The following is a 26,462-nucleotide window of genomic DNA, read 5'->3' as shown; positions in this document are numbered from 1 at the left end:
TACGAAACTTTGCTTCAGAAGATAAGCGTAGGATACTTTGCGTTAGAAAATAAGCTCGCGAAACTTTGCTTCAGAAGATAAACATACGAAACTTTACTTCAAAAGATAAGCATACAAACATTGTTTTAGAAGGTAATCATACGAAACTTTTCTTTTGAAGATAAGCATACGACACTTTGCTTAAGAAGATAAACATACGACACTTTTCTTTAGAAGATGACCTACGAAATTTACTTCAGAAGATAAGCATACGAAACTTTGCTTCAGAAGATAAGCATAGGAAACTTTGCTTTAGAAGGTAAGCATACGAAACTTTGCTTCAGAAGATAAGAATACGGAACTTTACTTCTACAGATATGCATACGACACTTTACTTTAGCAGATAAGTATACGATACTTTACTTCAGCATAAGAAATTTAGCTTCAAAATTCAAGCATACGAAACTTTGCTTAAGAAGGTAAGCATATGAAACTTTACTTCAGGAAATAAGCATACGTAAGTTTACTTCAGAAGATAGGCACACTAAACGTTGCTTAGAAGACAATGATACGCCCTTTTGTTTAGACGATTAGCAGACGAGCTTTGCTTCAAAAGATAATCATACGAAACTTTGCTTTAGAAGATAAGCATACGAAACTTTACTTCAGAAGATAAGGATACAAATCCTTATATCAGAAGATAAGCATACAACCTTTGATTCAGAAGGTAAGAATACGTAACTTTGCTTTAGAAGATAATCATACGAAACTTTGCTGAAGAATATAAGCATACGAAACTTTACTTCAGAAGATAAGCATACAAATCCTTACTTCAGAAGATAAGCATACAACCTTTGATTCAGAAGGTAAGAATACGTAACTTTTCTTTAGAAGATAAGCATACGAAACTTTGCTTCAGAAGATAAGCATACGACACTTTACTTTAACAGATAAGTATACGATACTTTACTTCAGAATATAAGCATACGAAACTCTGCTTAAGAAGATAAGTATACGGAACTGTGCTTCAAAAGATAAGCATAAGAAACTTAGCTTAAAAAGTCAAGCATACGAAATTTTGCTTCAGAAAGTAAGCATATGAAACTTTATAATAGGAAATAAATATACGTAACTTTACTTCAGAAGATAGGCACACGAAACGTTGCTTAGAAGACAACGATACGCCCTTTTGTTTAGACGATTAGCAGACGAGCTTTGCTTCAAAAGATAATCATACGAAACTTTGCTTTAGAAGATAAGCATACGAAACTTTACTTCAGAAGATAAGGATACAAATCCTTATATCAGAAGATAAGCATACAACCTTTGATTCAGAAGGTAAGAATACGTAACTTTGCTTTAGAAGATAATCATACGAAACTTTGCTGAAGAATATAAGCATACGAAACTTTACTTCAGAAGATAAGCATACAAATCCTTACTTCAGAAGATAAGCATACAACCTTTGATTCAGAAGGTAAGAATACGTAACTTTTCTTTAGAAGATAAGCATACGAAACTTTGCTTCAGAAGATAAGCATACGACACTTTACTTTAACAGATAAGTATACGATACTTTACTTCAGAATATAAGCATACGAAACTCTGCTTAAGAAGATAAGTATACGGAACTGTGCTTCAAAAGATAAGCATAAGAAACTTAGCTTAAAAAGTCAAGCATACGAAATTTTGCTTCAGAAAGTAAGCATATGAAACTTTATAATAGGAAATAAATATACGTAACTTTACTTCAGAAGATAGGCACACGAAACGTTGCTTAGAAGACAACGATACGCCCTTTTGTTTAGACGATTAGCAGACGAGCTTTGCTTCAAAAGATAATCATACGAAACTTTGCTTTAGAAGATAAGCATACGAAACTTTACTTCAGAAGATAAGGATACAAATCCTTATATCAGAAGATAAGCATACAACCTTTGATTCAGAAGGTAAGAATACGTAACTTTGCTTTAGAAGATAATCATACGAAACTTTGCTGAAGAATATAAGCATACGAAACTTTACTTCAGAAGATAAGCATACAAATCCTTACTTCAGAAGATAAGCATACAACCTTTGATTCAGAAGGTAAGAATACGTAACTTTTCTTTAGAAGATAAGCATACGAAACTTTGCTTCAGAAGATAAGCATACGACACTTTACTTTAACAGATAAGTATACGATACTTTACTTCAGAATATAAGCATACGAAACTCTGCTTAAGAAGATAAGTATACGGAACTGTGCTTCAAAAGATAAGCATAAGAAACTTAGCTTAAAAAGTCAAGCATACGAAATTTTGCTTCAGAAAGTAAGCATATGAAACTTTATAATAGGAAATAAATATACGTAACTTTACTTCAGAAGATAGGCACACGAAACGTTGCTTAAGAAGACAAGGATACGATCTTTTGTTTAGACGATAAGCATACGAACTTTGCTTCAAAAGATAATCATACGAAACTTTGCTTTAGAAGATAACATACGAAACTTTGCTGTAGAAGATAACATACGAAACTTTACTTCAGAAGATAAGCGTACGAAAGTTTCCTTAAGAAGATTAGCATACGACGCTTTACTGATGAAGATAAGCATACGAACGTTTCCCTCAGAAGATAAGCATACGAAACTTTTCTTTCGAAGCTAAGCATACGAAACTTTGCTTCAGAAGATAAGCATCCGAAACTTTACTTCAGAAAATTAGCATAAGAAACTTTGCTTCGGAAGATAAGCATACGAAACTTTGCTTCAAAAGATAAGCATACGACAGTTTACTTTAGAAGATAAGTATACGATACTTGACTTCAGAATATAAGCATAGGAAACTTTGTTTCAAAAGATAAGCATACGAAACTTTGCTTTAGAAGATAAGCATACGAAACTTTACTTCAGAAGATAAGCATATGATTCTTTGCTTCAGAAGATAAGCATACGAAACTTTGCTCCAGAAGATAAGCATACGAAGTTTTGTTTTCAGAAGATAAGAATACGAAACATTACGTCAGAAGATTAGCATCCGAAACTTTTCTTCGGAAGATAAGCATACGAAACTTTACTTCGGAAGATAAGCATACGAGACATTGCTTCAGAAGATAAGCATACGAAACTTTACTTCAAAGGATTAGCATACGAAACTTTGCTTTTCGAAATGATCTTCAGAAGATAAGAATACAAAACTTTGCTTCAGGAGAGAAGGATACGAAACTTTGCTTCAGATGATAAGCAGACGAAGCTTTGCTTGAGAAGATAAGCATACGAAACTTTTCTTCTGAAGATAAGAATACGAAACTTTGCTTCAGAAGATAACCATAGGATTCTTTACTTCAGAAGATAAGCATACGAAACTTTGCTTCTATCCGTCATACACTCTAAATATTTCAGCTACCGATTATCACTTTTTCAAGCATCTCCACAACTTTCCTCGTGAGAAATGCTTCAAGAACGTAATCGATATCAGAAACGCCGTCAAAGATTTCATTCTTTCCAGAACGCAAGATATTTACGTTACTGTCAAAAATACACTTGTTTTACGTTGGCAAAAATGTGTTAGTTTTGATTGTGCTTATTTCAGTCAATAAATTTTTGTTTGAGCCGAGATGTGTTAAATAACCGCAGGAAAGTTCTTGTTAACCTGGTGTAAGGGTATTAACTTTGGTCAAAGCTAAACTCTTCTTTCTTTAATATGATTTTTTTGGATTATGGATTTCCGATACTAATTAGAGGCATTCTGATAAAAAATTATCTAAGAACACTCCCAGACGCATAAAATACATTGATGTGCAATTAAATTTACTCTCATGAATGTTGATAATGCTGGATAATGATAGAAATACCCTTAAACTCTCGACCTGAAGTCGAAGGGCCTCTGCTCAAACCGAAAAAGATACTTCAATAAAGCTGATTGGGAAGCCATCGGGGATAAATGCAAACATGCTCCATAAGGAAATACTTTTTACCATCCCTGCGGAACAATACGTAAATGAGACCACTGAATGGTTTAGAGCGGCAATTGAAGCACATGTTCCCATGCAGAATTACTTTAGCAAACCCAACTTTCCCCAATAGTTTACTTGTACTTGCGCAGCTGCCATTGCTCAAAGGCAGCATGCATACCGCTGATTTATACGGCATAAATCCAGTACAACTAGACAAAAGTTTATAGAAGCTAGAAGTAACTGTAAGAAGAAAATAGCCACAGTAAGAAAACGCATTGAAACGCAGAAATTAGAGACCTGTGATTTCTAGAAAATCTATAACAGTGTAGTAAATAATGGGCTATCAACAATTCCTTCACTATCCAACAACCTTGAAGTTGTTTGCACGGCAACCGAGGAAACAACTTTGTTTTCCCGTCGCTTTGCCTTCAATTCTAATATGGACGCAGCAAAGCACTCTTTACCAGATTTTCCTCTGCGGACAGAAAACGTATTAGATAATCTGAAATCACGCCTTCTTAAGTATATCATTAAAAACTGGACACCTCAAAAGCATGTAGGTCTGATATCAACCCGGTTGTACTATTAAAAAATTGCTCCGTGAGGTTGCGTCAGTCCCCTCTAAATTTTTAAATAAATGTCTTAACGAATTTTGCTGTTCTGACTGCTTTAAATCTGCTTCTGTGGTACTAGTTTATAAGAATTCTGACGAAAGAACTGACTCATTAAATAAAACTCCTATTAGCCTCCTCTCTCTCTCTCTCTCTCTCTTTTCGCCAAAATATTTGAGTCCATAATAAATCATGTGCTAGTGTACCTCATCACAGCTATTAAACCTTTGTCTAACCAACAGTATGAGTTTTAGCAAGGCCGATCTACTACAGATATCCTAACCGTAATCTCTGAATGTATATACTATACACTGGATAAAGCAGGGGAAGCTAGCATAGTAGCCCTAGATATATCTAAGGCGTTTGACAGGGTATCGCCAGATGGTCTTCTCATGAAACTCAGATCATATGGTATTACTGGACGAATACTTAATATAGTTATATCTTTCTTAAATAAGAGAAGAATCCAGGTTGTCCTACATGTTCGACATCAAAACAATATGATATTCATGCGAGTGTACCTCAGGAGTCGATCTTTGGACATTTATTGTTCCTGATATTCATAAATGACCTCCCTGATAAAATTGTCTCGAAGATGTGTGTTTTTGCTGACAACGCTCTATAAAAAACACGAGGAGAAACAAAATGCACACATATCCAAGGCAATAGAGGAAACCCCAGAGTAATACCTTCTGTTTGTATTGGAATGGGGGCAAAAATGGATGGATTCAATGTTGCCAAGACTGCGCTTCTTTCCTTTAATAACTACAAGAAACCTTTCTCAGCCACTAATATCTATGGATAATGATACATTACCTGAAAGTACTTCGGTCTCGGCTTAACGTTCACGGGAAACGTAAGTCGGAACAGATTCATCGAGGGCATTGCCAAGGCTGCTGAAAATAAGGTGAAATCTGTCTACCGTGATAAAAATTTACTTACGTCTGAGAGTATTCCGTACATCTACGTGATTACCATTCGTCGGGTTAGGGTATGGAGTATTTTTGCCACATTTGGTCTGGTGCATCTGGAAGTAGTCTCTTACTATTAGGCAAGGTTCAGAAAACAGTCGCCAACCTAATGCTTCCGCACTGTCAGCTAGGCTTTAACCACTGTCCCATAGACAAAATGTTGCATCCCTCTGCCTGTTTTACAAGTATTTTAATAAAAGCTTCTCGACGAACTACAAGCCTTTGTAATCCCTTAACGTAAATACATTTGACAAACCCGACAAGCAGAAAAATACTACTTATGTTCCAGATCCTACCCTCTACATTAAATTGGCACCGTGGCTTATTTTGGGGGAAAATGCAATGTATATATATATATATATATATATATATATATATATATATATATATATATGTATGTATATATATATATATATATATATATATATATATATATAAACTGCGTCAATCGCTTTATTGCAGATTAGTAAAATATCAATATTTCACTACATATATGTCACAGAAAAATGAAAATTGCACCATCAAATGGCTGTTTCAAGGTTAGTTATTTCCCTAAATGTTATTCAAATCCATGCGATATTCGCGAAGTTATGACATTTTATTTATTTCAAATAATTTATACTGTCCATCGCTTTATTGTATGTTTTTTTTTTAATACCAAAAATGAGCGATTAACGGGTACCGAAAAGGAAAGGATCGTTGCTGGACTGGCAGAAGGATTGTTCATCAAAAATTTAGCTATGGAGTTGGAAAGGGATCCAAGAACTTTGGCTTCATTCGTGAACAATCCCAACATAAAATCTAGAAAGGATAAATGTACCAGAAGAAACATTTGACATCGTGATATTCGGAAAATTCGTAGGGAAGTAAACCTAAATCCAAACAAAACCAGTGCTTCCATTTTTGGAAGAGCTAGAATCGGTCCAAGATCCAGGTATGCCCGATGTAATGTGTTGAATGAAATGGCAAGGAACATCAAAACTATTCCAAGACCTCCATTGATCAAACAACACAGGGAAAAACGAAAGGCTTGGGTACAGAATTAAATGAAAATGGATTTCCAACGTGTCCTATTTACAGATGAAACCCGTGCTACTCTTGACGGTTCGGATGGCTGGGTCAAAGTTTGGAACTCGAACGGAATTCCAGCCCCTTACAGAGTATATCGCCAATAGGTGGAGGCATCATGTTTTGGGCGGGAATCATTGAAGATAAGTTGGTTGGACCATTCCGAGTTCCAGAGAGTGTAAATATTACCAGCAATGTTTACACAGCCTTTTGGATAAACATCTGTCACCATAGCTAGATGACCTTCCATTGTCACGTCGCTTTAAGATAATTTTTATGCATGACAATGCACCATCCCATTCTGCTAGGGAAACTGCAGCTTTCCTTGAATCCATGGGCTTCTTTGGAGAAATCCTCATGAGGTGGCCACCATGTTCTCCGGATCTTAACCCCATTGATCATCTTTGAAAAGAGGTGTTTATGAGGGAGTAGAGCAATTTACTTGAATTTACTGTGGAGGAAAATAGTTGATGCCACCAGGACCATAACTCCTTTTCAGATCAAACAATCGACTTCTTTGGTGGATAAAAGGTTGTTTAAAGTTATTTCAAAAAATATGGCTATAAATTATTCATTTATTTGACGCTTAGCATCTAGGATGTGCTTTTGTTTATTATTCTTTAACAGAAAAATATAATAAAAAGTAAAGTTTTCATGATTAGACATTGTATTTTTGCCCTAAAACAACATTTAAAGAGACCACAATAAAGCGATGGACAGTGGAAATTCCTTGATAAAGAATAAAATGACATAACTTTTTGAATATCGTATGCATTTGAATAGAATGTTGGGAAATAACTAACCTTAACGGAGTCATTTGATTATACAATTCTTAATTTTTGTGACTGGGAGGGCATTGCCAAAACTACTGCGTCGATCCCTTTATTGCAGATGAGTATTACATTAATAGTTCACTAATTAAATATAAATATAATACTCATCTCCAATAAAGCGATTGACGCAGTTTATTTATTCAAATATTTTTTTTTCAATTCTGTATTGAAATATAAATATTAATTACACCACGTTCATTTTAATAGCGTGATAGAGCAGCACTAGAATTATAAATACTATTTTATATTATACCGCTCCAATTAGACTTTGGTTTTTATGCTCATCCCAAAAAGTTCAGTTTACTATAAAAACGTACAATTGTTTCGGCCAATTTCTCTCTCTCTCTCTCTCTCTCTCTCTCTCTCTCTCTCTCTCTCTGTATATATGTCTTTATTTTTAGAATGTCACATCGACCTTTTTCAAACAAAGACGACCTTTCTCAAACAAAGAGAGAGGGAGGGAGGGAGGGGAGAGAGAGAGATGATTTTTTTTCTCAGAGTAAGTAAAATTAAAAATAAAAAAAACTGATTTGTTTATTGTATTTCCTGTCTTTATTTCGAAGGTATTAGAACGATTGCAATAAATATTGTCCTAGGGGAGTAGAGTGTGACAATACTAATTTGGTTGTCTTCGGCATCATTCAAATCAAGGCAATATGCGCCATTGTTTTCATATTTATTAGCGTCGTTTTCCGGCTGTTTCCAGGAGTTTGCGTAGGTCATTAAGTACGATGTCGTGATTCTGTGATTCTCCTTTCCTTCTCAAATAGAATGATCCGCCCTTCTGGCGCGCTTCCTCCAGAATGGTGGTCATAATGTCCATATTATCCAAACCTGCAATTCCTGGAAATAGACGAAAAAATATTAAAATTTCATTATCGCTCATATAATTAGGTGGTTGAAATACCCGGCTTAAGTCCGGATTATAATATTGAGCTGCCCTTGAACTGTTTAATAAGTAGTCGCAATGAACCTCAATGTACTAAAAAACAATCACAAATCTAATAAAGCCTTACTTTACGCTTGTTTTCCTAAAGCTTTTTTTCGCTTTAATTACAAACATCTGCTAAAATATACTTTAGTTCTAAGATTGACTTATGTAAGAAAATGAGTTTATATTTATTTTTTATAATTGATATTAATGTATAATTAACTGAAAAGTTACTTATTACTAGGGCTAGGACAATAGCATGTTCTTTTCATTGTTTTGACTCTCCAGTGGGTATCCGTTGATCTCTTATATGCTTTTATATAAAGTGACGTGGTTCTCAGTTGATTAACTGTGTCTGTGTCGGATATATACTCGAGAGTCAAAACAATGAAAAGAATATGCTGTTGTCATAGGCCTACATTACTTAGAAATCTATTATTAATGTTGCTATCACTCTGTGTTGATTTGATAGTTTACATACATCTCTTTTCAGTTAATTTTCATTATATGTTCGTACAAACTGTAAAAATACATCTAAATAAGATGGTAAAATAATGTCTCTTTGCTTCTGTGTTATTCTATAAGAATAAAATAAAAGTAATTTGACATAACTTACGTTAAAATAATTTGATATAACTTACGTTAAAATAACTTATAATCATATATATGCCACAGATTTGGATTTGCAAATAAAATAAAAGCAAGACAATGTTACGGACAATCTAATCTATTAGGTAAAGTGTAGTTGCCTGTGTATATGTCAAGCTAAACTCCTAAACGACGAATACAAAAAATAATGTTGGTATTTATTGGATCGGTGTTGCCCCGGATGAATAAAAGCTTGACTTTAAAAAGGAACATTCATCCTTTGACCCTAAGCTGGCGCATATTTCGTCAGGAAGTCTGTTTTCCAGTCATTCGATATACTACCTAAATGGAAGTGATTCTGATCTTTTATCAATGAGTTATTTCATTCAAGCCGACTCATTTCTCGACTAATCTATAATAGTGTGTGCGTATGTTTGCATGTGTATATGTTTGTGTGTTTACGTGTTTGTGCATGTGTTATATGTGTGTTTTTATGTGTGTGTTGGTAAGTGCATATGTTTATGTGTGTATTTGTGTATGTATGTGTGTGTCCAAATGGAGGAATTGGCTTAACGGAAACGAAAGCGACATGTGGAAGGGAGAGCGGAACCAACGGAGAGAAATGTTTAAACCTTTAACCTTTTTGAGACGGGCAACGCCGAGTAGCCCTGCTAGAATACATTAATGTGAAAACGATGAGAAATAAAAAAACGTATATAAATTGTGTCAGTATAAACGTGCCTCATCTCACGGTCCACGTTCAATCTTGACAGAAAATGGATACTTTCTGTAAGGGTGGCTGTGAAGCAAGGGTTGCATAATATCAATCTATACCTCTGCTGAATAAACACTATTTGATACAAGTTGCAAAAAGAACTTAAGGACAACCGGAAACATTGCCTAAATAAGCGCAGAGCCTATACAACATTTGTACTCCTAAATAGTCACTCATTTACTACTGACAATACTGGACGTCGCTTAACTTCAATGATCAAACGAGAACCCCTATCTCAGCATTTTTTATATTTATATTATACATATACACTCTCATGAACTCATGAAGCAAATTAGAAAAGAAAATTGAAATGATAACGATTAAAATTGGAGTTTATGCAGTATTTCTTGTTGAAATGTTCTAAATGTGTTCGTCGATGCTATTTGCATATCTTATTGATCGTCGCTGGTTTCCCAACATGAATTCAAAAACAAAAACAATTATCTCATTCTTCGAGACAGCGATCCCCGTCGTGCAATCCCCTGGGTGTATTTATCTCTCAAACACATCAGCTGATGCGTCAGCTCCACGGAATACACAGTACTTGCTGTTTAAGCGTCCTGATAATGAAAAGTGGGCTTCCCCACCGTAAACAGCCATTTAAAGGTTAATAATTCGGCAAATATCAATTATTAATATTCCCTCTAAATGAGAGCTTGTCGTTCAAATTTTTCAGCTTAACAAGCACAAAAATTAGGAACCCGTGATTTCTGGAAAATCTACAACAGTGTAGTAAATAATGGACAATCAACAATTCCTCCACTAACCAACAATCACTAGGTTGTTTGCTCAGCAACCGAGAAGGCTAACATGCTTGCCAGTCAGTTTGCCTCAAACTCTACACTGAACCCTTCTATCTCCCTATCCGCTGACTTTCCTTTGCGGACAGACGCCACGCTAGACAATCTGAAAATCACCCCTGCTCAGAGGCATGCTATCATAAAAAACCTTGACACTTCAAAAGCATGTGGACCCGATCTCATCCTGGCTGTACTATTAAAAAAGTGCTCAGCCGAAGTAGCTCCAGTTCTCTCCAAACTCTACCACAAATGCCTTAATGAATCTTGCTTTCCGGACTGCTGGAAAACTGCTTCTGTGGTACCAGTTTTCAAGAATTCTGTCGAAAGAACTGACCCATTCAATTATCGCCCCATTAGCCTCTTCCCACTTTCGCCAAAATATTTGAGTCCATAATTAACCAAGCTCTAGTCGATCACCTTAGAGATGCTAAACTTCTGACTGACCAACAATATGGATTTAGGCAAGCCCGTTCCACAGCAGACATCCTAACTGTAATCTCTGAACGTATATACCATTCACTGGACAAAGCGGGGGAAGGTAGAGCGAAACCCCTAGATATATCTAAGGCTTTTGAAAGGGTATGACATGAGGGTCTCCTCAGATAAATTAGATCATACGGCATCACTGGTAGAATACTTAACATAATAAAATCCTTCTTAGATAAGAGAAAAATCCAGATTGTCCTCGACGGTCGTACATCTAAACAGTATGATATAAATGCGGGAGTGCCTCAGGGGTCTATCCCTGGACCTCTATTATTTCTAATATTCATAAATGACCTCCCCGACAAAATTGCCTCTGAGATAGGTATATATGCTGACGACACCACACTCCATAACAGACATGACAGGAAAACAAATAGACACATATATAAAGAAATGGCAGAAACACTACAATCTGTAGTGGAATGGAGACAAAAATGGATGGTCACATCCAGTGCTGCCAAAATTAACTTGTTCCCTCCAATAATTACAAGTAACCTTCACTACCATCAATAGCAATGGCCAATGACTCTTTATCTGAAAGTACATCTTTTAAACTCCTTGGCCTAACGTTCACAGGAAACATGAGTTGAACAATTACATTGAAAGCATGCCAGGACCGCTGCGAGGAAGGTAGACTCTCTCTACCGTACTAGAAAACTACTAACACCCGAAAGTATCCTGTACCTCAATAAGGCTACCATTCGCTCATGTATGGAGTATTGTTGTCATATTGTGGCTGATGCATCTGCTAATAGTCTCTCGCTCCGAGACAAGGTTCTAAAGAGAGTCGTCAACCTGATAGGTCCTGAACTGTCATCTAAGCTTCAGCCTCTGTCCCATCGACGAAATGTAGCATCTCTCTGCCTTTCCTACAAGTATTTTAATGGTGAATTCTCGGAGAACTGTAAGCACTTCTGCTCTCACGACGTAAACACCCTCGACAAACCCGACAAGCAGCTAAATCCCACCCCTACACAGTAGAGATCCCGAGATATAAAAGAGATTTCTACTCCAGTAGTTTCTTCATCAGAACCGCTAGACTTTGGAATTCCATTCCATGTCCCTGCTTCCCCAACTGTACTGACACGCAGAAGTTCAAGTGTAACGTGAACCGACATCTTGCTTCCCAACTCTCTACGTAGTACCCCAGTAGCTGTTGCCCCTGATAGTAGCCTCCTACACCAAAGTGGCAATGTGCCTTGTTTGGGGTGAAAATGTAATAAATGTAATAAAAATAACATGAATTGGGAAAAATACATGAAGGACGTTGCCAAAGCTGCTGCAAATAAGTTAGGCTTCCTTTATCGTGCTAAGCAATTACTAATGCCAGAGAGTTTCTACATCTTTATAAAGCCACAATTCTTCCATGCATAGAGTTTGGTGCAACTAACACTAGTCTCTCACTTTTAGACAGGATCCATAAAAAGTCTCAAATTTAATAGATCTCGCATTATTGAGCAACTTTAACCGTTTTCTTATCGTTGCAATTGTGCCTATTTTTCAAGTATTTTAACGGAATATGCTCTGATGAACATTCTTGTGTCCCATTGATGTACATACTCCCGACTAACTCGACAAACAGCAAAATCCCACTCCTTTACAATTGAAATCTCAAGTTGCCGGAAGGTCATTCTATTCTAATAGTTTCTTTCGTCGGACTGCCAGAATTTGGAATTCCCCCCACACACACACAGTTGTATGCAGACAGTCGCAAAAATACAATGAAAATAATATGACTCGCTTTTTAGGTGTAACTACAGATATTTATTTACAAGTACTTTCAGAATTACGCCTTGTCTTTTGTTCAAAAATCATATCGTACTCAAATGTGCTGAACAACGTTCTTCCGGGTCAAACACGCGCTACTCTGTCTTTGTCCGGGCATGTTTAGGACACGTCTTTTCCTGCCGCTCTTGAGCCATGTGTGTCACACGTTTATTTCTTTCCTCTTCAGGGTTTTGTTTTATAATCTTTTTGTTTTCCTTCTTCCTCGCCGCGACGTCACCTCGCACCCGGCTCTGTCATTTGCATACGTTGGCTGTTGCTGCTGCTACCATACACACGTCCGCGCTCTGTTATAGACTAAACTTCAATCTCCCTGCAAAACATCCAAAGCAAGAACTGCAAATAACGATTTTTTATTCTTATATGTTCAAAAAACATATGGGATTTCCATGAAAAGAGCTTCTTTTCAAGAATTTCCAATAACACATAACCACAGGACATCTTCCCTGCAGGTTACAACCTAATCGTCTTCATATCAAATTTTTAAATTTCGACAAAAACTTATCAAAGTCATGCCATCCTCTTATCAACTAGTGTCCATTTTATTCCGTTTTCAATCCTTTCGTAGTATTGATCGTAATACATTCTCATTTACTCTTATCCTCGAGGGGTTTATGAACTTAGTAAGTGATGATTAATTACTATATGAAAGCCTATATGTGCGATATTATGAATTTCTGTTAAGTATTCGGTGCTTTTTTAAGGATATAAAGTTGGTTCAATCCGGAAACTCCGCTAAAATTTGCACTTTTGAATTCATTTAAATAAGAGATCAGGTTTTCACTGACCACAAAATACTGCTATAGTACTAACTATAAAAACAAAATATAAATGGTGTAAGTAATTTATTTTTTGTGTGGGGGTCAAGCTCATGCCATTTGTAGTTTCTGTGGGTAGAAATTATTTTAATAATTCTTTCAATAGAAAGGATATATCATTCCTCATGCAATTTCACTCAAGGAGGTGTTGTCTCTGGAAATAGGGTTTATTTTATAATTATCTACCAGAGAGGGAGAGTGAGAGAGAGAGAGAGGGAGAAGGACAGAGAGAGAGACAGACAGAGAGATTGTCGCACATGTATGGTTCCATGAAAATCGGCGGTTTATAACATTCGGTAATAATGAGAGGCGAATCAACATCACGTGCACGGCAATGAGACAGATTTCAAGATTGATTTTATACAATCAAATACTGGTTAACCAACTTTGAAAAAAACGTTTTAATCAAAAACTCAAATGCAAATAAAATAAAACCGAGAATTTCGGCAAAACAAATATTTCATGTTTTTCTTTTGAAGATTAAGTTTTACTGGCTTTTCTAAAAATCTACATGAACTGCTTGAAATAGGGATTAAATGCAATGTAAGTAAAAACTTACCAACTCGCTTTTTTAGTCTTTCCAAATCTGTGAACCAAATAGAAACAAAATCCCGTTAAAATAAAGAATTTATTATGAGATTATTTTCAAATGTTAGCTTACTATATATATATATATATATATATATATATATATATATATATATATATATATATATATATATATTAAGCTCTACTTACGTATTGAGCAATGTTGAAGAAAATAATGTCAATAAATACAAATATATATACCTTTAATGTTTCGGGTAAATAATCGGTTAAAACCAGAAGACCTCGTCAGGAGACTTAATAAATGGTTGCTTTCCCCAGAATCGCCTGACGAGGATTTTTATGTAAATTTGTTTATATTAATATATATATATATATATATATATATATATATATATATATATATATATATATATACTCGGGGTTTTTTAATCAGAAGTAATGGACTAGTGAATTCAACGAGGTTGTTAGATAGTGCTCAATAAAAAGAGCTGATAATACTTGTTTATTGTTATATAAACGTGCTTACATCCCGCTGCTACAAACAGCCACTTGTTTAAATCAAACAACAGATATCATCAGGCAGCGACTTGACTATTCAAATGTTGAATAGTCAAGTCGCTGCCTGGTGATATCTGTTGTTTGATTGACACAAGTGGCTGTTTTTTAGCAGCGGGATGTAAGCATGTTTATATAACAATAAACAAGTATTATATATATATATATATATATATATACATATATATATATGTTGGCGTGCATATATATATATATATATGTATATATATATTGTTGTGTGTATGTATGTGTGTGTGCCTGTCTGTGTTAGTGTGTGTAATTAAAAGTTAACATACGGGAATATAAAGCGTTTACGATTCATGGATTTGCTATGTTTGTACAATATTTTGTTGCATAGCGCCGGGTTTCTTCAGTGAAAACATCGTTATAATGGCTACATGGAACATGGAATAGCATATATCTTAATGCTTCTCTTGTAGGAATGAATAATGGCAGTGGTTTGTATTTGTTGAAAAGTATTTTAACTGTGAACGCTTAGATTCTATGGACCTCCCTGACAAAATTGTCTGTGAGATGGGTATATATGCTGACAACATCACGCTCTATAACAGACACGACAGGAACACAAATGAACACATATCTAAAGAAATGGCAGAAACACTAGCGGAAGACCTCCGATCTGTAGTGGAATGGGGGCAAAAATGGATGGTCCCATTCAATGCTGTCAAGACTAAACTTATTTCCTTCAATAATTACAAGCAACCTTCACTACCGCCAATAGCAATGGCCAATGACTCTTTATCTAAAGTACATCCTTTAAACACCTCGGCTTAACGTTCACAGGAAACATGAGCTGGAACAATTGAAAAATTGAAAGCATGCCAGGACCGCTGCGAAAAAGGTGGGTTCTCTCTACTTTCCTAGAAAGCTATTAACGCCTGAACGTATCCTACACCTCTATAAGGCCACCATTCGCCCATGTATGGAGTATTGTTGTCATATTTGGGCTGGTGCATCTGCTACTAGTCTCTCGCTCCTAAACAAGGTTCAAAAGAGAGTCGCTAATCTTATAGGTTCTGAACTGTCAGCTAAACTTCAGCCTCTGTCACATCGACGAAATGTTTCATCCCTCTGCCTGTTCTACAAGTAATTTAACGGTGAATGCTCTGACGAACTGTAAGCACTTGTGCCCCCTCGACGTAAATAACCCCGACAAACCCGACAAGCAGCTAAATCCCACCCCTTCACAGTAGAGATCCTTAGATGCGAGAGAGCCTTCTACTCCAATAGTTTCTTCCCCAGAACCGCTAGACTTTAGAATTCCCTTCCGGGTCCCTGCTTCCCCGACTGTACTGACATGCAGAAGTTCAAGAAACTTGCACCGATATTTTGCTGCCCAACTTCCTACACAGTACTCCTGATGCTTATGTCCCTGATAGTAGCCCCCTACAACAAAGTGACAATTTGCCTTGTTTGGGGTAAAATTAAATTTAAAAAAAAATACAACGTTTTCCTTTTCTTAAGGCACCATCACACTATTGCTGACAAAACACGACTACTTTAATAGAACCTTAACCATACAGAGTTACTGTACTAGTTACACTGCGCATTAAGAAAACAGTATTGAAAAGCAAAGAGTCTCACAACACAAGCTAATACATAAACTTTTCCATGAAGCGATTTTGACAATGTATAAATTATTCAACCTCATCAAATGGATGTACAAACATAACTGATCTCTTTCTCCCTGAGTAAGTCATACAAAATATATGGCAATTAAGCTACACAGAATATTCCGCGTTTCATCCACGCTAGGATTCATCAGGATTATGGGAGGATTTTGTGGTTGTCTCGCGTTTTTATATACGCACCTTCCATTGAGTTTTTAGTTAGCCAATCAGCTTTCTAGTTTCCACCGCACCCTTCCCAATTAGGAATATTCTGTGTAGCTTAATTACCATATATATTTTATAACTTACTGCCTAGCTCTACCTACGTATTGAGCACTGTTGAAGTCAATACTTAATCTTTACGCATAAATTGATACTTTCGTATATTAATTTGTGATTAAATGAAGTATATATATATATATATATATATATATATAAATATATATATATATACTTCATTTAATCACAAATTAATATACGAAAGTATCAATTTAATATTAAGCTTTATATATATATATATATATATATATATATAAAGGTTTTATTTAAAGTATAGGTATAATATATAATAATGATATATATTTTATGTATCGATTTTGTATATTTACTTCAACAGTGTTCAATAGGAGAATAGATCTAAGTAATAAATTACGGAAATACATAGCAAATAAAACTACACAGTATCTTCCTCGTTCCATCTTCTTAGGTAGTTGTTAGGTTTACATATGGACGTCTTTGTGTAGCTTAATTGCCATAAATACATTTTGATAACTTTTATATATATTGGTGGCCTGGCAAGGCCACAGAGAAGACAACCAAACAAGAAGAAAACGTAAGCCAAATTCATCCCACATCAAACAAAAAAAAAAAAAAACTGGCCTGCTAGGACATTATATATACAAATGTGGGAAAATTTTGGCATATTTTATTGGTTTGATATATATATATATATAATTCTTTATTGTTAACGAATTGTCATAAAATTTTAACCATAGAATAGTAGTGTAATCTTTTTAAAAGCCTGCAAATTTTCATGTAGTTTCGTGCGAAAGAACCAAAGATATGAGCATTTCAATATTCAATTTGGCTACGAATATATATATATATATATATATATATATATATATATATATATATATATATATATCAGGTCATGTTATATGCTACTGGTACCATGTAACCCAGTACTAGCTGCCTCATGGTCAGGTCACCGGCGACTAAACTGGTTCCCCCACCAGACTTGTTTGATGAGGAGGGTGGCTAGTCTCCCTAAAGGATTAAAAACAAGACCTTTCAAAGGGAGAATTAACCCTTTTTATTGGTCAACGGCCAAATAGCACCGTGTGTTTGTATCTATGTATGTTGGGATGGAGAGGGCTCCCGCAAGCCGTGGTGAAGGCAACCTTTCTAGGAGAAGAAAATCTCTGATTTAAAAAGCCATAAAGTGGGAAACCAGTACCCGCATTAAGCTGGTCTGCAGTTTAACTTGTTGCTGGCTATCTTGCTCTTGCTTGTTGCTGGATCTCAACATTTTGAACCGAGAGAGAGACTTAGCTGTCGTACAAAGCTAAGACTATGTAACATCATCTGTGTACAGATACTCCCTCAGGCATTTGTCTATTAAAATGGTCCTGTGGCGAGGGTTTTTGGGTTTATGGACTTTAAGTGTCTGAGAGAGTGGAGCTCGTCTGACAAGACGTGGCAATCATATATATATATATATATATATATATATATATATATATATATATATATATATGTATATATACAGGGTGGCCGAAAAGTCCCAGGACACTATACATGTATTTTTAATAAAACACAGTATTTTTTAATGAAACACACAGAAAACATATATATTCAACAAAAAAAGAGAACTTTATTAGAAACAAAGCAGAAAACAACTAGAGTAATTTAGTGGTCTAGGGGATCAGTATGTTGGCCCTCGTTGTTCTTGCACAATTCCATTCGTCTCCAGGTTCTTTGTGCCATTTTTTTTAGAGAATTCCTTGATACGCTAGAAAAGCTGCAATAATCGCATGCTTTAGCTGATCAATGATTTCGTATCTAATACCAGAAACTTGACCTTTAATTAAACCCCATAATGAGTTGTCTGGACTTTTCGGCCAGTGTCCTGGGACTTTTTGGCCACCCTGTATATATATATATATATATATATATATATATATATATATATATATATATATATATATATATATATATATATATATATATATTACAAATATTTCTCATATGTTGTTTCTCTCATTTTTTGTATGATTTTTTTTATGATTATTTCAAGTACCAAATAATCCTTATACACTGTGAAATTTATGTTATGTATGAAAAACAAAGCGGGGAGATATAACGTGAAATATTTAGAATCAAGATTTTCTTTGGTGTTATTTCAGATAATTCGTTTGTCTATTTTTTACTGATGTCGTTTATTTACTTGCATTTTCTATCTTGTATTCAGTTATCTGAATTAAGACAACATAACATGTTGAATTAAGAAAACATTAGCAAGGTGCAGTCCTGTCTATATTGACTATCCAAAGTTTTTCCTGGTAATCATGCAGCTCTGATTTACGTCCAGCGGTTGTGTTACAAATTTCATAAGCATTGGTTTATTGGTTTAAGAATAAATCCTATACATAGAAACATAGAAATGTATACGCATACTTACGTTTATATAAATATAGTATAATTCATATGAAGCAATAATTACAGAGTGCTAAATTACGTAAGTAATAGTATAATATATGCATTTATTTATATACAGGGTGATCAAAAAAAACAGAGGACATTCAATTGTTTTCCTGAGCATTTCACATTCAACGGAGAAAAAAAAAAGGCCAAAGACCCTAGTGTTTTTATGTAATGTTTTGAATATAATAAACTAGTTATGACCAAAATTTCATTTCATTCGGACAAAACACTAAGAAACGGTGCCTAATTAGAGTTGGGCCCGTTTTTTTAGTCACTCTGTATATGTAACTGGTGGGGGGCGCACGGCTTTGTCCGAACGTAAAATACGCTTAAATACGATATTTTAATTTGTCCTTATTTCGTATATATTATTATAGTCATGATTTCAAAAGTTTTAAAAAAAGTACTTAGGTGCCATCAGCTAGAATCGAAACCGAAACTGTAGCATTCAAAGTTGGTGACGTTACTACTGTACCAACGTGACACGCATATAAACTGGTTAAAAATTAAACATATTAAATAAACTAACATAAATGCACAAAATGTATAATGATTTTTTTTTAATTTTGACTCAGTTTTTAACCCTTAAAATCTATTTGAACAGGCTAAAGACCTATAAAAGAACTGTCTGTAAAAAAAAGGCAATAATTTCCTAGCGCCGCTCTGCGACTTTTAATTGCGGTAGAGATAGAGTTTGAAAATATTGAGAGAGACAGACAGACATACACCTATCCTTTTATATATTAGACTCTAGTTATGCGCACACAAGCTAGCCATGCCAATAATTTCTGAAGCAATTAAATAGTAAACTTAAATTTGAATGTGTTTTTTTATTTATCTTTTAAAAAAGAATAGAAAAGAAAAATGTATGCTTTTAGTCCTTTTTAGAAATTGACTTTAATTTGTTTAAAATTTTATTTATTTACAATAATGCGCCATCTATACCGGCGGTTTATAGAGTGATAGTTAAAGCAATCTCATCAATTTTAATAACATCATTTCATTAGAAGCCAGACCAATAACTTATCAGTCAGATGGACATCTTTTCTGGCTGATACATCCATTTGTCCTGAAATGCCTCATCATTGTCATAGGCGCTGGTAAACGAGCGGTATCAAAATTCATATCTTTATTTTAGCTCGCCCAAGAAACTGTAGATGCGAATGGCTTAGCAGCCCATAATGTTAGAAAAAATAATATAATCTTAACCAGATGCAAATCCATTTCTTAAAAAAAAAAAAAACACGCATAAATTATACTTTATTGTTTGTTTTCTTTTTCAAAAGATTGCTATTCTAATTTAAAGTAATTTCAATATGTCTTGAAATAAGGTACTGTCGTCACATATTAGGAAACGACACGTAGAGCAGGATTTTCAACCTTTGTTGAGTATAAAATCACTAATACTAATTAATTATCAGCAATTATTATTTCTTGTATGCATTATACGTATTTCGATAATATATTATGAGTACTAATAAAAACTTACTTTTCAATCACGCTGTATATGTAAGTTTAAGGGTTGTAATATATATATATATATATATATATATATATATATATATATACATATATATATATTGTATATATATTGTATATATATATATTGTATATATATTGTATATATTATATGTTGTAGTATATATATAAAATATGTTGTAGTATATATATATATATATATATACAGAGAGAGAGAGAAAGGGAGAGAGAGAGTGAGAGTTAGAGTGAGAGAGAGAGAGAGAGCTGAGTATTGGCTGACGAAAGCTTGATATTGGTATCTAAAATTGTCCTAATAATCGGGTTTGAAACCGAAGGTACCAATGACTTCTCTCATTTAAAAGCTTTTTGTAAACAAAAAATCTATATAAATACGCTCTTATTTTTTTCGGAGTTTCCTTATAATTGAGCACTCTGCTGGATTGTTTTTCCAAAAAAACTATATATATATATATATATATATATATGCATATATAAAAGAGAAAGTGTGTGTGTGTGTGTGTGTGTGTGTGTGTGTGTGTGTGTGTGTGTGTGTGCATTTCGCTACCAAATAATTCTGTCACTTTGTCACTTTTCGTTCTAGAGACTTGACACTGACTCTAAAACCTTTAAATGATTTTGAGAACCAGCCCGGCAAAAGATTCTAAAACAGCTCATTGTATATGCATTAGCAAAAGCTGTATTTTCGATTGGGTGTTGACCAATTATTCCTGATAAGTTTGGTGGCGAAAGTTTATTATTTTTAATGGTTGGTTGGTTGGTTGGTTGGTTGGTTGTTTTTGTTTTACGGCATATCAAGCCTTTTTCGGGTTTATTATTTTTAAAGCGTTATATATATATATAACGCTTTAATGCTGCATTATTTTTAAAGCCTTATATATATATATATATATATATATATATATATATATATATATATATATATATATATAATGCTTTTAAAATAATACACAGGAGAGGTGCTAGTCTACCGGCACTGATGAGTTGTTATACAACGAAACAGGACTGTATGTCGATGACTACAAATATATATATATATATATATATATATATATATATGTATATTAATATAAAGCTGAATGTGTGTGTGTGTGTGTGTGTGTGTGTGTGTGTCCGGTCACGAATATGCTCCTATATGGTTGACTATTTTAAAAAACTTATTGCATATAATGATAGAAAGTGTATCGAGACACAGGAATGGGTATGTTTGACCTGGCAGAACAGTGGTTCATAAAAATTGTGGGGTCTGCGTTCGCGCCTGGTCCACAAAGTATGGAAATAAAAAAAATAAAAATTAAAAGAAAACGTTTTCAAGTGTTTATGATATAGATGTACATATGAATACTTTGATAAGTATGTTTTAACTTAAATAGGGATGGTATAATAAAATTGTAGAGTCTGCGTTCGCGCCTGACCTCCATAGAATGGAAATACGCACAAACTTTAATAAAGACTTTTCATATCTATCTGCGTAAGTATACTTTGATAATTATGTTTCAGTTTGAAGACATATAGTATAATAAAATTATGGGGTGTTCGTTCGCACCTGAGCTCCATATAATGGAAATATGTCACAAAGTTTAACAAGGTTTTTTAATATAGATCCACAGAATACTGTGATAAGTGTTTCAGTGTGAACAGGTATGCTATAATCAATTATGGGGTTTATCTATTTTATTTTTACTTTCATCATATTTTGCTTTGGTTTTGATACCCCTGAATTCTAAGCTATCTCTTTACAACCCTTCCTTTTCATAACCTATCATACTTTCATAAATCAGAGTCCATGTTCTGTAGGCTGTTTTTGAACCCAGTCAACGACGGGTACTTTTTCTAGTATATATATATATATATATATATATATATATATATATATATACATACATATATATATATATATATATATATATATATATATATATATATATATATATATATATGAACCTCGTCTATGTGTGTGTTTCTCTGTGTGTGAGTTCGTTTCCTATGGATGTGAAAACGGCTGGATGGATTTTTGTGAAATTTTACGCGAAGATACTTTATGTGCCTGGCAGTGTTCACAGATATGTCTTGTATCGGAATATCTTCGATGAGTAACGATAAACGATAATCAAAATAAACCAATGAAAGAAGCAACAGACGATTTTTACAAGAGTTAACACATTGCACATGCTAACATCACAAATGCATTTGAGAATTTCAATAACCACTCAAGGCGAAAGGTCTGACACATAAAATCAACAGTAAGTGTTTAGATATAACAGGCGCGTAGTCTAAGAAAATGTTTCTGTTTAAAGTTCAATTGTACATACATAAATCCAAGCTATTATCACCGCACAAGCAGTAAGATAATAGAAAATCAACAGGAATTTTTGATATGAGATGGGCGTGTTAAAAATGAATATGGCCACAACTGAAACGAGGTACTTTGCCTTTGCATTTTAAACTTTAGCCATACAAACCATTATATGTAGAAAAATATCATAAAGTTAACAGTAGGGCCTCTACAGTGCAATGTAGACTGTAATGTATTGTGGACTAAGGCACTGTGGGGAGCCATGTGAAGTTTCCTCCTGGTGCATTGCAATAAGTCACCAACTAGAGTAGACAACCAATTGATTTGATTGGAAAATGGGCCTATTTCGATGACAATAAAAATATAGGGTGTGAAATATTCGTTCGTCATCATTTAAACCCGGACAGTGTCAAGTCACCCTGCTAGTATATATATATATATATATATATATATATATATATATATATATATATGTGTGTGTGTGTGTGTGTGTGTGTGTGTGTGTGTGTGTGTGCATGTGTATACAGCATTTTTTTCATTGCAAGTAACATGGTTTAAATAAAGCGTCTTAATTATACTGCTTTTTAGTTATTTGTTGTTGTTTTTTTAGATTTATTTTATGATCATTTTTGTGTTAATTCCGTTAAGTATCACGGTCGTTTGTGTATGCGCGTAAATTTGTTTGATAGTCCATATGTGCTTCTTGAAAATGATTTGTGATTTTTTAATCATAGTAACAATACTTTTAATAATATTTTTATTCCATATTTCAAACATATTGTATTTTTCTTCCGAAATAATCAGATGATTCCGATGAAAAGTTTGAAATATTGAACAAACAAACGAAAGGTATGAAATATTGAACAAACAAAAAAATAAGACAATATCATTTTTACGCGCACACACCACTCATCATGGTCAGAATATATATATATATATATATATATATATATAGTAATTTATAAAATATATATGGCGATTAAGCTACACTGAATATTCTGCGTTTCATCCACTATAGGATTCGTCAGGCTTATGCGCGAATTCTGTGGTTGCTTCTTGTTTTTATATATGTTGAGGATTTCTAGTTAGCCAATCAGCTTTCTAGTATCCACCGCGCCCTTTCCTATCAGCCAATGGGCATGCATTTTATCGAACAAAGGATCTGTTTTAGAACTAGGTTAGTGGTTTAAGGTAGAAGTTTTCCTTCCTTTTTTTTATATATATAAATATACCTATGTGTACACACACACATGCACATATATATACATATATATATATATATATACATATATGTGTGATCGTTTATGTATATTCATGTTTATTTAATTTATTTATTTGTTTGTTTTCTATTGTTATTGTTAGTTTTAAAGCTATTTTGCATCGCTATCCTAGAGTAAGTTTTATTTTGTGAACACAGTGTTTGCTATTTCTCGTCTACAGTTTAATAGATTTTGACTAGCTAGCTCTACCTACGTATTGAGCACTTTTGAAGTAAATACTTAAAGTTTACGCATAAATCTTTACTTTCGTATATTAGGTTTATGTGAGTAAATGAAGTAGTTACATATATATATATATATATATATATATATATATATATATATATATATGACAGAAAAGAATAGACACTAAGACAAATATTTTTCCTAATATAAATGTATGCTTATCTATATTTACAGATAAGATTAGTACTGAAATAACTTAAAATTGTATTTAACAACATTAAGCATGCCACGAACCAAAGGAGCAACAGACCTATGAAAATTTTCACGATGACGAATCGTTGGTCAACATGAAGGTGGTCTTAATCAACGCAAAATATTAGGAAATCTTCCAATGCTCCTTTCTACTCTTAACAGAGTGATCATACAATCCACAAGAGAGGACAAAGAGTACACACAACCTCAGACAGGTCTGCCCGGGCTCTTTAGAAGAACCTTGCATCTCGTAAAAAGACATGTTGAAGAGGATCTCCAGTGCAAAGCCTCTGAGATTGCAACACAAGCTAGTGTCAGTTCCAGAACAGCTGTTGGGTATCTTCACACGCTGGGCTACTATAGTAGAGCTGCGAGAAGAAAACCTTGTCCTGCCGATATCAAGCACAGAAATGATTGGGCTCGTGAAATGATGGAAAGAGTAATAACCTTTTGGCTAATGTCATTTTCTCAGATGAGTCACGATTTGCATTATTTTCAGTAAGAGTTTGACTTTTTTTTACTCACCCTCACTCCAACTTAGGCATATTGTTACTTGGACATAAGGGCCACTATTTGGGACAATTCCTAAGAAAGATGGTTTATGTTGTATTTGAACTTCTGCATATCAGTACAGTTTGGGAGGCAGCGGGAAGGAAATTACAAAGTCTAGCCGTTCTACAGAGGAGGTTATTACAGTAGAAAACTTTCTGACATTTAGGGACCTCAACAGTGAAGGGGTATGATTTTGTTGCTAAGCGGGTTTGTCGGGGGCACAAGTGCATGAGTTCATCAGAGCAGATTCCATTAAAGTAAAACAGACACAGGGATGTAACATTGCGGCGATAGGACAGGGGTTCGAGCCTAGTTGACAAAGTTGGACCTATCAGATTGAAAACCCTATTTTGGACCTCATCCAAGACGAAGAGACTAGTGGACTTAAGAAGATGTTGAAACAGAGATTTCTCGGTTATGGTATGATTTGGACTGATGGTCGCTCTGATCTGGTGGAGTGCAAATGAAACATCAATTTTGCTAAATATGTTATAATATTACATGGAAGACATTTATCAATATTCTCAAGTAGTAAAATGAACCAAGTTAACTACCTATTTCTGGAAAATGGGGCTTCTTTTCATTATGCTAGGGCGACACAACATTGGTTGAGCCAAAATGGGATGCATAAACTTCCATGGTCGAGTAAATCTCCGGATATGAACTCAATTGAAAACATTTTCGGCATATTAGACCGGAACCCTCGCAAAAAGAAAACGAAACTATCCTCTAAGTCTGAACTTTTAGCATTATTGCAAAAAACATAGCATGAAATTCCTCAAGATGATATTTGTCAACTGACCAATGCTATGTCTAAAAGGGTTCTAGCATTAAAAACAGCAAAGAGACTGTCATCCAAGTATTAGTTATTTCATTTGTGACCATTCATTTTTATTTTATTCTATCAATTATATGTTTATTGATAAAAACTGTGTCTATGGCGTTTATATTTTTCTGACATGTCTATATATATATATATATATATATATATATATATATATATATATATATATATATATATATATATATATATAGCATGGATGCCCGACGTTGCCCGGGTGTTTGGAGGTGTATGTTGAGCAAAAAAACAAAACAAAAAAACGGTCAATTTATTTTTAATTTGACTCCTATTATAAACCGTTAACATTTATTGTTTTGGGCTCAAATCAAGTTATTAAGTTAGATCCATGTCTAAGGAACCTATATCTAAAATTTCAAGTGTCTAGACTCAAAATTGTCGGAGGAGTTTGGTAAAATTCTCAAAGGTCTAATCGTTTAACTTTGACTCCTTAATCGCCAAATTTCTGGCCGAAAACCAATCACATCGATTTTCCCAAATCTCAGTTTCCTGTATATAAAATTTTGAGTCTGTAGACTAAAAATTGACAGAGTTATTGT

General features: G+C 34.2%; 1 protein-coding gene across 3 annotated transcripts in view; it reads right to left on the bottom strand.

Annotated features, from left to right (window-relative positions):
* Positions 1–7,927: 7,927 nt before the first annotated feature.
* Positions 7,928–26,462, bottom strand: part of LOC145292923 (uncharacterized) — an 80,846-nt gene continuing 62,311 nt past the window's right edge. For 2 of the 3 annotated variants that reach the window (XM_080139088.1, XM_080139087.1), the window contains exons 3-4: positions 14,141–14,167; positions 7,928–8,241 (exon numbers count right to left, since the gene is read on the bottom strand). In XM_080139088.1, coding sequence (XP_079995214.1) covers positions 8,078–8,241; positions 14,141–14,167 — 191 coding nt within the window. In that variant the 3' untranslated portion in view covers positions 7,928–8,077. The remainder of the gene's footprint in view (positions 8,242–14,140; positions 14,168–26,462) is intronic. The other variant, XM_080139090.1, reaches the window with a different exon arrangement.

Source organism: Euprymna scolopes, chromosome 14, assembly GCF_053919585.1.
Source record: "Euprymna scolopes isolate OS-2025 chromosome 14, ASM5391958v1, whole genome shotgun sequence".
In the NCBI taxonomy this organism is placed as follows: Eukaryota; Metazoa; Mollusca; class Cephalopoda; order Sepiida; family Sepiolidae; genus Euprymna; species Euprymna scolopes.
Note: the sequence above shows the minus strand (reverse complement) of the source record. Positions and strands in the feature narration are given on the sequence as shown.